At 38.4% G+C, this 13,811-nt stretch overlaps 1 protein-coding gene across 6 annotated transcripts in view; it reads left to right on the top strand.

The window, feature by feature from the left end:
* chd6 (chromodomain helicase DNA binding protein 6) overlaps positions 1 to 13,811 on the top strand; it is a 93,240-nt gene that overhangs the window by 31,251 nt on the left and 48,178 nt on the right. For all 6 annotated transcript variants that reach the window (XM_005469710.4, XM_025907159.1, XM_025907160.1 and 3 more), the window contains exon 3: positions 12,065 to 12,710. In XM_005469710.4, the coding sequence (XP_005469767.1) occupies positions 12,065 to 12,710 (646 nt within the window). The remainder of the gene's footprint in view (positions 1 to 12,064; positions 12,711 to 13,811) is intronic.

A 13,811-nucleotide genomic window follows, 5' to 3' on the forward strand; every position in this document is an offset into this window, starting at 1 on the left:
AGGTGAAGTTTGTGGCAACATGCAAATGTGGCCTACTTGATGAGTGGTAATTCCTTTGTGTTGCTCATTCTGCAGCGAGTGGCCTCGTTCTGCCCGTGTCCTTAATCATTTCACACATTGCACACAGATTTGAAAAACTTTATTATTTCTGCCACATGTAAATTGAAAACTGCTGATTCTGAGATGTGGAAATAAACACGTTATGTTCCTGTCAAACCTTAAAAATGAATAACTGCTGTTTTTAATTATTATCCCCAAGAAATACCAGACCAGATGAGCCCCACACAAAACTTTCAGGTTTTTTTCAAACTAGGATAAAATATTATCCCACTTGAAGCATTTTGTCTAGCTTAGTGGTTGCTCAGTCCTGCACCTTTGACTCTGTGTTTCTTGTTTGGTTTCTACTCCGCAAAGTGCTCCCTTTAAGTTGGTAGCATTTTTTTTCCCTTTTTTTTTTTTTTACATTTTGCATCCCAGGTTCAATCAATCTGTGGAATAAAACCCACTGGGCGCAGGATAAAAATCCACTGCTCTTGTGGAAACACAAATAAGTAATATCTCTTTGCTTGTGCCGGTCAGCCCTGTAAGGCTTGTTAAGGTCCAATCAAGCCAAGCAGAATCCAGACTGGTGTTTTTAAAGCTCTCTAGACTGAAATGTATTTAAAGTTGTCAAAAGAGTTTTTTAGATGGATTTTTTTTTTTCCTGAATTCAAATACAAAATTTAAATAAATTAAATTAAAATAAAATAAATATTATAAATATTATCATTTGAAATTATGTTGTTTCTTCTTTCTGGTAATTTGTTTTCCAGTATCCTTTCACATACTGAAATGCATAAGCCATCCATTAACCAAAAGACCTGGTAATATCGTGTTTGCGTAACTATTCTTCCCGTTGAGGTCGCTAAAGCAGAACAGCTGGAGGAAGTAGTTCTACTCGGGGCGTTACTTTTAGGACATAATTTTTTTTTCACCAATTAAAATAAGTTGGAGACATCCTGTGGCTGTGCTCTAAAAGACAGACTTGCATACATGGCTATACATTCTCCAAATGTGGGTTTGTGTACACCGATCGGTTCCACACACTAGAAAATACAATTTAATAGAAAAAAAAAAGGAAAACCTGTCCATCTTATTCGATGGACATCATGAAAAGACAGAAATGTATGTGAAACTGCTTAACACGTGTGGGACTCAATACAAACGACATGCTGTAGTGCACAAAACTGCCATCCAGTTTACTGGCACATGAGTGGTAGGTAGTCTTTTTGTGTCGACAGCTCCCAAAGACGTGACCGGAGACAGTGTCACACAGATCATTGCAGCAACACAGAAACCATCAGTTTACACGTCATATTCTTTTGTTCATATCACAGGAATTTCTGTTTTTATTGTTAATTATTTTAAGGCTAAAAACTACACTAATATTTATCAGTATGCAGACTGATAGTTGGCTTGTGATACTGATATTATTACATGCCTGCATTGGAATATACTCATGGAGACAATTTTCCTTGTGGAAAAAGTTAAAATTCTCCAGTTTCCTCTCTTGCTTGTTGAAGCTTTTGATGTTAACACCCGTTTGCACTTTTAAGCAAAAATGGCTATCAGTTGACCTTAGCCGAGGGTTACTTCATATTTTTCACTCCAGGGTATCTCGCCCCGGGACTTAGATATATTACTTTGCCACTCATGTCATGTAGGGACTCTGTAGAAGCCTACTCTTGTTTCTTTGCCTCCTGACCTTTGCTGATCACACCTACAGTTTTCTTCTCTCTGCAGCGGTGGAAAAGTTGACTTTACTCTGTGTGTTTTTTTGTTAGGCGTGGTCTGTCCTTTAAGACGAGAACCAAAGCCTGTAGGCAAAACTCTCACAAACAGATGGTGTAATGCACCAGAGTTTGGTATTTTGCCTTTGTATTGACAGTTGAAACTGGTTAACTGAAATTTAAATTCATCTAACCCAGTTTGTCTTTGCTGTGTCTTCTCTGGTGGCCTTACCTGTCAGAGCTGCAGAAAACTTTAACCAGCTGATGTCTTCCATTCATCACTAGACACTAAATAAGGAACTGATTAGCCAACCTAGCTGGTAATTTTAATAAAAATAGGTAATAAAAAGAAGTCTTTACCTGCTGATGCATAACATTTTTCCTGACAACATGAAAGGATTTATAAAATAAAACATTTCATATCAACGAAATAGTTATTTAAACAGTTGCTTTACTGAATCACCAATTGAATTAACTTAATTTCCAGCTAACAAAAATTTGCTTTACAGCTTTATTAGTTCTACTTTTAATTAACTACTTTTTACAGTGCTAGTCAGACATGCACACATGACAAATACTTTTTCTTAAAACACAAACAATTGATGAATCAAGAAAACTATTAAATAAATAATTGTTACTTTCAGCTTTGCTACCTAAACTATTGCCTCACTTTATATAAACAACTCAAGACTTGCTCTGATTTCTGTGAAAAATTGAGTAGAAACTCAGCTCAGCATATAAAATTGTGCAACCTGGATAATAAAAATAAAAAATATATGACACAAATCTATCCTATTAAACCTTCGAAAAACAATAGCTTTCTTGGAATTCGCTGCTCTCTAGGCAGTTATACATGCAGATATATTGGCTGACAAAGTAAGAATGAAATTAAAATGGCTAAAGACTGACTGACCGAAAGAAATAGAAAAAGCTTCTGATGTATGAGTTGACGTCAGATTCAGAGAAGCAGTCAGTCTGTACAGACATACAGACAGCAACGAAAGAGTTACCATGGTGACCACGTGTTTACGTTCACCTCCCCTCTCCCAGCAGCTTTGGCAAAGAGAGCCAGTTTCCATGGCAACGGCCCTGATACCCCCTCCTCAAACCCACTGGCGACTAGGCCGCTCAGCTCGTGTGTGTGTGTGTGTGTGTGTGTGTGTGTGTGTGTGTGTGTGTGTGATTCATTGGGATGATTCCTCATACCTGTGTGAGAAGCAGTTAGCACATCTGCATTGACATCACGAAACAAGGCTAGTCAAACTCAATTCTCACCGCATAAAAACTGCAGTTATGAAAACACACGCACCTGCTCGGTGTATTGCATACACCGGCTAAACGCACGTCTGACTGCCATGCATTTTTTTTCAGGCAGAAATACCCGTTCAACGAGGATTTGGATGCAGACGCAAACATGTGCGAATGTCACTCGGTCATTCCACATTCACATGACCGGGCGAGGTTATTTCTCTGCAGACCATGTGCCCATTTTATCCACTTTCTAAATACAGTCAAGAGCGTCAGAAAGGGCTACAGCCAGTTTTAAACGCTTTACCACTCCCTCTGCTTTGCTGTCATAGGAACCACACCATCTTTCCTCTGACAAGCCTCCATCAAATTTACGTAGGTGTGTTGGGGGAATCAATGCTTTGAAAAGTCTGTCTTGTTGCTATTAGCCCCCTGAAGTATGTCAGGCTACATTTTCATCAGCTGCATTCAGAACAGCACCTTTCTGATTCAAAATTTAACATAATCACAATAATGAGCCTGCGCTGGCTCATTTTCAGAACACAATCGCTTCCTTTGCCAAGTGCAAAAATGTGGTACAGCTTGTGTTAGTGACATTGGTGCAGAAACATACGGGCAATGTACAGTCTTTCCAATTACTTACATATGGACAGAGCACACAAACAGCAGTGCCACATATGGCAGGGCATGCTGTCCATAGGACTTTATGTGTAGTGAACACTTGAACACAGCTGGTGGTCTATAGCACACAAGCAAGGCGAGATTGAATTTTGGCTTTTATTATATGGGAAGTTTATATTCAAGTCACAACACATGATTCCTAATTATTGATTTTAATTGCACTAAATAATTAAAACTGCAGAACATGTTGTTCTGTAGTGGATGAAAAGCTTGTAGCAAACATTTCATTTGTTATCACCACACCAAAGATTTCCTCTTAAGCTGCTTCTTTTTCAAAGATAGTGATGATTTTTTTTGTCTTACTTTTTGTGTTTGATTTTAAACTAGTGCTTTGATGATTGTTCAGCGTCATCATTTAGTCAGTACTAATCTCATTGGCTTGTTTGTGCTGATCTCCTTCTGTAGGTAAGTTATAGTTCTTCTGATGGCTGGTCTTTACTTTTCCCTAACACTGACAAATAGCCTCTATGTACACCTACTTAAAAGGTTATCTTAGCTGCAGAGCCGGGTGTAATCCTTAATAGCGGGTAGCAGTTGCTGTCAGACCGGAAAGTGTTTGTAGCACTTGGTAAGTCATATAGAGCACTTGTGTTCAACATTATATCTGTTTAATTATTGAAACATTGATAGAAACAAAAACACTGTGGCTGGCAGGGCATCAAAAAACCATGAGAAGAGAAAATGACGCTGTCAAGTGTGCCAATAAATTTAAAGTAACAATATTTTTGTTAACTCTGGGGTTTCAATGCTAGAGTGCCACTGCAGGTTTGACCATTGCTAGGGGTTAACTCAACAGATTATAGTTAAATATTTAAAGTGATTAAAAACATTGTCTGTAACTCTGATTGTAAATGTGTAGAAAAAGTATTACTGATCATTTTCTGTAATTAATTTTACACTCATTACTTAGAAAAGCCCAGGACTGCATTCTGTATTCACTTCACCCCTGCTGAGTGGAATTAATGTCATTTGATTTCTCCAATCTTTCCATGGTTCGGTGTTTAAAATAATTGTTTTGTTTTTTCTTACTTTTACCTTTTGAATCTTAATACAACCTTTATGTTTAATATTTATGGCAAAAAATATTTATTACACATTTATGTAACTTAGAAACAACTTTTGAATTATTGCTAGTTTAAGTATAACCCTGTTTATTGTGTGTTTTTTCAAGTCTGGTAGATGATGTTCTTCCATGCTTGAATAATAATGTCATTGTAAAATATTTGGACCAAAAAAACACTACTCTGTTACCAGTATACATGCCAGTGTAACAAATGTGATGTTGTTATTCATTAGAAAAATGTGATTTTTGTTATTTTGCTCCCTTGAATGGTTTGCTGTCTGTCACAGCACACTTTGTTTACAGAATAGATTAGGCTGTATTGTCCTATCCAGCAAGCGTAATGGGACTGTTTCATCTTCAGCCATATGTAAATTCTGACTACAAATGCTTTGGGTGCATTTTCAGGTCTAATCCTCTTATGAATCAAATTTTGAACTTCTAAACCAAAGGCTCTGACTTGTTAAATTTAGTTGTTCCTCCCCAGGGAGTCCCGGTTAATTGATTAAAACTAGCACTTATGAAAAGCAGCGAAGACGCAGCAGGGCATCTGTCTTGGGGATTATGTTTCTGTAATAAAAACTGTTTGATATCTAAAGCAAATACGGGCGTAATGGTGCACTAAATCCATAGTTTGCTATGCACACTAGTATTAGAGTCATACTTTGATATCATTTTCAGTACCGCAGAGAAAGCAAAGGAAATGCCTAAATTGGCATTTGGTGTTATTTAAAAAAAGGGGAACATTTAAAAAGCGTCTATCTTGTCATGATTATTTCTGTAACGTTTGAGGTGCTTAAATGCTTTTAGTAAGTAAGACTGACATCTAAGTCAAGTGCAGTATATTCAGCATATTGCTGTGTATGTGTTTCTTTCTGTGAAGAACGAGGACACCCATCTTATCTAAAGGAACTTCTTGGTATTGTTAGTGAACAGACTAACCGTATGCCTCGTGTTTACATGCATTGTTAACTCACTGAACATGGAGCCATGCTGATTAATCTGTAAAATGTGATTAATTAGATCTTGTAATGTGAGCTAACATATTGTATGCGTTTCGTGAATAACTCACTGCAGAAAGCTAATAGACAACAGCTACTGCTCTGTGAAAATGTAACTTCTGGGAGTGCAGGTACAGACATAAATAGACTTGTGACAATAGCTGTTTGTATCAGCTGGAACCAAACCTCCTTGCATCATAAACTTAAGTGTTATCAGTCTTTTTCTGCAATTTTATAAATAAGTACACCTTCCACTCGTTATGATGATGTGGATGCAAAATAGGTACATTAATAATACAAATAATACAAAGTACTCTGTCTCATGTGCTATAGTTTTACCAGTGGAAAGTCTTTTAAAAGCAAGTTTCCATCAACGATGTAAATCAGTCAAACTCTGCTCTCAGACACGCATGTGTGCGCGCGCGCACACACACACACACACACACACACACACACACACACACACACACACACACACACACACACACACACAGCATATTGACTCTCATGCCCTTGTTGAAACCTTCAGATGGAAGATAAAAGCACACTGAACTCGGTAGGCATTCAGAATTGATCATTTTAAAATATTGATAGTTTGGCTGATGTTTTTTTTTTTTTTTTTTGGCGCCCATACATTTATTTATTATTATTTATCCATCTCTTTATTTATTTATTTATTTTTTTTAGCTGGTGCCTCTGGCCTGCTCATGCATGAAGTAGATGCATTAACTTGCACAATATAATGCTGTATTTTTATTAACGATTACAGATATTATTCTAAAGATACACAGGTTTTTATGCGTGTTTTTATAACATCGTTGTCAGTTTACTGTGGTGGTCATATATACGTGACCAGCATTGGAATTGAGAACAATGCCAGAAAAGCATATTTTGCTGTGGAGTCTTGGGGTGTTTTTGGTAGTTTGGGGGTTATTTCAACATTCCAATTAAATTTCAAGCTTTTGTCTGGGAAAACATCTGCCTAGCTGTGGTTCTCTTGAGCAAGACTCCTCATGCCAGTTGTAGGATGAGTTTTAATAGCCGACCTTTTGCACTGACCTGCCTGTGGTGCAGCAAAGCAGGGAAAAATTCCCTGCAGTGTCCAATCAGGCAACACATTATCATTAATTATGAAGGATACATTCATTATTGACAGACTAAATACCAGTGAAGAACAATGTGAGCAGAATGCACTCCTTGCAAAAACAGACTCTACAATGGAATTTTGTCTCATGTTCTTTGTGTGAAGGATTTAGTTGATTCACATGAATTCACTCAAACAGAGCTGGATGTAAGTTACAGCAACTATATAAATCACTGGAAAGAATAATGTTCGGTCTTTATGGTATAGATTAATAAGCAATTCAGGCAAATAAATAAGTAAATATATACATTTAGTTTTTCCATAGCTGTCTTTAATCATGCTTTTCTTCTTAAGGTTTCAGTGTAACTCACTGCAGTGACTCTACCATCAGTACATGTCAGCTAAAGTTGCAGATGGTCTCAGCTGTCGCTTCTGCCCTTGCTTGTTCCCCTTCCTCTTCTTTTGCGTTTTAATCATTCTCAGTGGCTGCAACTATCTCTTCTTTGTTCTATCTGGTTGTTTAGCTGTGCAAATTCATTGGACAGATGATGATAATGGTGGAACGTTTCCCTGTGTGTTTTTGGAAGTTTTATTTGCTACTACCTCCTGTCCAGATTTTAATCCTTAACCCAGCTTGTGCTTCCTCCTGAACAACAATACTGACCAACTATTTTTCCATAGTCTTCTGGATTAAAGGAGTGCACATGAAGTGTCACATTTAAAGAATTGACATCATTATTTACACAACCTCAGCTATGCAGAGCTGCCGTGTCTACCGACATGTATTTTGTTATACATGTACAATGATTATAAGGGCCTATTCTATTCTAATGTTGCATCTTAGCCATCCACCCAATCATTGCCTCTGACATTGGCAGCATTTTTTTTGTAGTTAAAAAAAAACCGAAAGTTGTTATAAGGCAGTCAGTGCTGTTATTTTAACAGCACTGACTGTTTGGTGAACAGCTGCCTGGTTGCCAAATATACTCTATAATATACCTGGATATCCTGGCAGGTAAAGTTTGTGCATGATATGTCAGCAACCCCTTCAGGGTTTTTCTTTAATTAAGCACAAACCTGCATTTGGACTCAGAGATAATTGGTGAGTAAAGGGCACCATAGCTTCACAAAAAACAATTTTTCCATACTTTATACACCAGTGCAAACTATTTTGTATAAATGTCCAAAAGTAGGAATTGATGCTACGATGGATCAGGGGGTTGGGAAGCGCACCTGTAACCGGAAGGTCGCCGGTTTGATCCCCGGCCTTTCTGTCCTGGTCGTTGTGTCCTTGGGCAAGACACTTTACCCTACCGCCTACTGGTGTTCGCCAGAGGGGCCGATGGCGCGATATGGCAGCCTCGCCTCTGTCAGTCTGCCCCAGGGCAGCTGTGGCTACAACCGTAGCTTGCTTCCACCAGTGTATGAATGTGAGCGTGAATGAATAATGGCATTGTAAAGCGCTTTGGGTGCCTTGAAAAGCGCTATATAAATCCAATGCATTATTATTATTATTATTATTATTATTATTATATCACGATGGTCAGATGTTCTGCTTTTCTGTGCCATGTTAATGCTCTGCAAAGTATATTTTCCTGCTCAGTAATCAGCATCACTCAGGAGCAGAAGGTAATAACTATAATATAATAATTCTAGATGTTTTTATGACTAGTCACCTCTCCAGGCATTAATAATTTCATACAAAAACATGTGGCTCATTTTTCTGCAAATATTGGGGTTTATTTGCTACGTCAGGATTACTATTTGAGCCTTAACAAATTCATTAGACCAGTCATAAAAACAAGAAAACCTAAATATTTTAGAAATGGCCAAAAAACGTATTTAAAATTACATGGTTATTTATTATAATCTGAAGTCAGAAATTAAACCAGCATAACATTCAATTACTAACACTAATTTGTTCTGTTAAGTAATCTGAGTAAATAACAGTAAAGACATAATAATGTGCTTTAATTTTCCTTTGTTTTTTTTTTTTAAAGATTTGTGGATAACATTACTAATTATATTTTAGCGTTGAACATGTCATTTTGATTAGAGTCTGACAAATTAGCTATTATAGAAACATGAAATGATTTTAGTACTTACCAAAACACAGTAGTGCCATAAACCTTACATTGGTGGATGGTGTAATAAATTCTTTACGTCAAAAAATGTACTACACTATCCTGTTTGGCATCTCAATTACAGATCTCTAAAATCTAGCATCTTTCTTTTCTATCTTTCTCAACTAATGAGAAGTTTGTTTCATTTGTTTCATTTGTCTCATTTGTTTCTTAGCTGAATACCACCTTGAATATCTAATAGTGCACAGCAACTGTTAGGTTTAGTTATGGCTCTGCACTGGATCTGGCTGCAGAGTCACAGAGTGTGTAATATCTTGTTAAAGCTGTTGGACTGGTTGTGATAATACAATAGAGAAATTGGCCTTGTGCTAAATATGAGCAATATTCCTGTAGACTGGAGTTCATCATTGGATGCAACACCTTAGAAATGCCTCAATCAAGCACTGCAGACTTCAGTACAAGCTGTGTTTAACCCAGTGAAATTGCAATTTCTTTGTATTTGATATAAAGTAACCAACGGATATTGAAACATCTTATCTACATTTTTGATTTTAGCAGATAGGTACAATTTGCCCACATGTTATGCTGACCTTGAGGTCCACCTACTAGTCATGAATATTTATGGTTTCCAATATTTATGCAGTCACAAGAGACTTATTAGCATACTTGAGCTTCGCTTCCTACCTAATTTCGATGAGATGACAACCTGATGTCATAATCAGAGGTGGACAATGAAGCTACCGTAACTTCATCTATTCTCCATTAATGTTAGAGATATAGCCGTGATGGAAATGACCCTTTTGACATTTACAGCACTGCTTGAAGATGATGCAATAATTCACGTTTGGATCTGTTAGGTTAGAGTGGAAGAGTGCTGTCCTGATTGAGCAGTTGGGAGCAGTTTTGTTGAATGGACTTTGCATTTTTGACTGTTTCAGAATGAGGATGTAGGAATATGTGGTGTCACAATGTCCTCGCAACATCGCATGGTTTGATATATTCCGAAATTAGGGATATTGCTAAATTTATCACAATCCACTACTTCGACTTTAGTCATTTTCCGATTTAACATACAAATAAAAAAACATGTTTAAAAGTAGCCGCTTTTTTGTGTTTTTGTGTGTGTGTGTGTGTGTGTGTGTGGCCTTTTTCAGCTTTATTTGATAAATACAGTAAAGAGAGGACAGTAAAGCAGGGGAAGAGATGAAGCAAAGGGCCGTGGGTTGGACTCGAACCTGGGCCGGCCGCTCTCAGCCGTATGGCATGTGTTCGCACACTGAGCTAAACCGGCACCCGAGTAGCTGCTTTTTAAAAATAGATAGTATGTCCTAGATGCTTGTTCCACCTCTTGTCATTTATCCTACTGTAGTATCTTATGTGAAGGGTTACACTTGTACCATAATGTGACATGTTTAAGTCATAGTGTGTTAGAGAATGATGTGACTAAAACAGAAACCTTTACACTTAAGGCTTCATTATGAATGTCTCAGATGACATTTACTAGTCTAAGCATGGGGCCCTCTCAGCTGAACTTTAACTGGAATACAGAAGTGATACATTTTGTGTGTCTTTTTGTTGCTAATGGATAAAAACCTTCAGCATACAAAATAATAGTAGCAGTAATATCTATTCTTAACTCCCCTGAGCACTTTAATATATGTCTGCTCTGGTCCTCTCCTCCACTAGATTCATGTAAAACACTTACTTACAGATAGAAGCACTCATGCAAAAAGCAGTAATAAAAAAATAAAATAAAATGACAAAAAAAGAGTCCTACTTGCTGACAGTAGCTATGTTGCGAAAAAGAAGCTGTTGAATCACCAGCTGAATTTGGTACAAATGTTACCTGCCAGCCTCCCCTTTATAAACTTCTAATTTCTTTTGTTTGGTGCAGTATAGCAGATAATTAAATAGAACTTATACTCAGGGTGTCCGGGTGGTTCAGGTGTTTGGGATGTGTATCAAAAGGCTGTAAAATCATGGGGGCTGATGGGGGAATATTGTGCATATTAAGTCTTTAGTCACACTGTGATTCACACATCAAGCAGCATGTGCCCAGAATGAGTATTCTTCATTTTTCATTGTCTGTCCATTTTAACTAAAAACGAATAAACAATTAAAAAGATGTTAAGTTTAGTTTTAGTTGGCTGTGACACACCTGGTGAATCAAGGCCAAAGGTCAGATGTTGCACAGTAATAACTAATTGAGTGAATAAATGACCAGAATGTTAAAGCCCAAGAGTGTTGTGACTAGAACATCCGTGTGGTAGTTAGTCCCGGGTAGGAGGAAGCGAAGGCCGTGAAGTCGACCACAGTTTAATTGGCGGAAGGCCTCGTATATGAAGGTTGGCTTCCTCAGGTTTCCTGCCAACATAGACACCTGCTGAAGGGCCTTCACTAGACGATTGTGTGTGAGACATTGGCGAGGGCGTGTAAAATTCAGTGGGCTTTCTGAAATGTATGCTGATCGTGCAGAGAGGCCATGATTTTGAAGCAAGTACTCGGTGTTCTGGAGGCATTTTGGATCGAGAGAGAATTAAACCGGGAACTGAATGAGAATTTTCTTATTAGGGTTGTTGCAAATGGCAGATTTTTCTTCAATATTAATCAACTGCCATTATTGGAAGCTTTGTCTAATTTTCTCCTCAGTTCATCTCCACCGACTCTGAAGAATACTTCCCATACTATTTGGCTTCAGTATGTTTATTGGAATAGAGAAAATAAACAGCAGTGTTTTATTTTTATTTTGTTTATTTATTTATTTATTTATTTATTTTGCTATATGTTGAAAGTGAACCAAAAGAGCTGAGCTGTATGCTGTTAAGAGCAAAACAGTGAACTGAAAAATGCAAAGTTTCATAGAGCTTAAGGGAACTGCCGAGTCAGGTGTTAGTTCTCTGCACATCTGATGCTACAGACATTACTTTTAGCGTCACATGTCTTCATGAGGTCGATAATTATTTTGTCATACTCAACACTCTGCTGTTTTGGAGGACTTTTGCTTTGAGACGTCTGCTCAGGAGGTATTCATGAGAAGAATTTAAACCCAACAGTAAAGTAGAGATGAGTAGAATTTATTAGTTAATAAGGAACAGTGTAATGACCAACTGTATTTATGACACGCTCTTCTTTTTCAGATGTTCACTGGCCTCTTGAAGCACACACCACCTCAGGCCTCCGCTGCAGCAGCCTCCTCCTCTTCCTCGGACCAAAACAGTAACGCACAAACTACAGCTCCCACAATCCCACGGGGACACCTGGTTGTGGGCACCAAGGACCAGCTCCGCCTCCTCACCCCTGTGGGCAGCACGGTGACATCCAATCACTGCACCACATCTGGGGTCCACGCTGCTAAGCACTCCGGAGGAGCCCCACGGCCTCCCTCCTCTATGAGCGAGGAGGATGATGGAGGTGGCGGAGGCAGAGTGAAGAAGAAACGAAAGAAAAAGGACAAGAGGGAATGGGAGAAAGCAGGAGTGGAGTTTGAGGAAAAGGAGAGCAGCAAACCAAAGAAACGAAGGGAGGAGAAGGAGCCGATAGTGGTCTCCCTGAGAAAGAGCAAGGAGCCCAAGGAGGCTAAGCAGGGAAAGGAGCGTAAGGAGCGCAGGACCAAGGGAAAGGAGGGCAGGACAGAGAGTCAGACGGTGCTGAAAAATGTGTCGGGGGTTAAAACGTCAGGTGCCGCTGTTTCTCCGGGACCGGCTCAGATACCTGTCAAGGTCCCTGGCAAAAGAGGAAGAAAACCCAAGGTCAAAGTCCTACCTCCTGTACCCTCGAATCAAGGTTTGAAGAGTGTGAAGTGTTTTTGTTTGTGTGGCAGTGGCAGCAAGAGGTTTTTGATTGTGTTTTTAATAGTGTAGTTTGCTTTACCTACAGAAGTGATGTGCATGATTAGTTTACTAGGCAATTAAATATTACTGCCCTTGTTAATTGCTACCAGAAATACTTTTAGGTTAAGCTACTTCTTCAGATCTTATTAATAAATACCATCTGCAAAAAGTGTTTATTCTGATGTGCCACATGCCGTTTTTCAAGGCTGTGTCCGTTGACAGCTTCTTAATGTCTAATGACGGTACCAGTAGTAATTTTAATTAAAAAAATACACCCCGGCTGCTTTACTTATGTGATGGTGGCAGTGTTTGCTGTCTGCTAACCTCTGCTGCTTTGAAGTCTGTGTGAATGAGTGTCTCGTTCTGTGTTTTGTCAACAACCAAAGAACAAAACCTTAAAAATGTGATGACAACAGGCGTTTGAGCTCGAACAGTTCAGGACTAATTGGCAGGCAAGGATGATGCCTGTCCTGTTCGTAAATGTCCTTAAATCATGATCAGACATGTCAGCATAAATAGAGGTTATTATAATGCGATTGTTGGATTTAATTAAGACCGAGTACGCATGGTTATGTGTTTGCACGTGTGTGGGTGGGTGTATTAGCATTCTTCCAATAGCTGAAGAACAGAAAAAGATTTTCTGCAAGAATTATATCAGTGCATGTTTGATGATGCCAAACCCAGCAATAGACTTAGATGACACTGAAAGTAGGATAATAGAATTTATATGTATTATTGAAACAACTACAAGCTGCATTTTGCATTCTTTGTCAGTGCTGCTGACAGTCCACTGTTGGCTTGGGGACAGTGTGTACTCGTATACTCCCAATGTGTCTGCTGTTTTTGCGACCAAACAACAACAACAAAACAAACCACACAAGAAAAAACTCACATGTTCCCCCGTGGGTGAATATTCACGGTGATGTCGACATTCTTGGTTAATAAGAACATTCTGCCTAGGTCAAGATTATCTACATCAGCACGCAGACTCTTCCTTTTGGACCATGTATGTGGGGTTTGGTGTTAAGTCCTGAAAATTATTGAGTTGGTATAA

This window comes from Oreochromis niloticus, linkage group LG5 (genome assembly GCF_001858045.2).
Source record: "Oreochromis niloticus isolate F11D_XX linkage group LG5, O_niloticus_UMD_NMBU, whole genome shotgun sequence".
In the NCBI taxonomy this organism is placed as follows: domain Eukaryota; kingdom Metazoa; phylum Chordata; class Actinopteri; order Cichliformes; family Cichlidae; genus Oreochromis; species Oreochromis niloticus.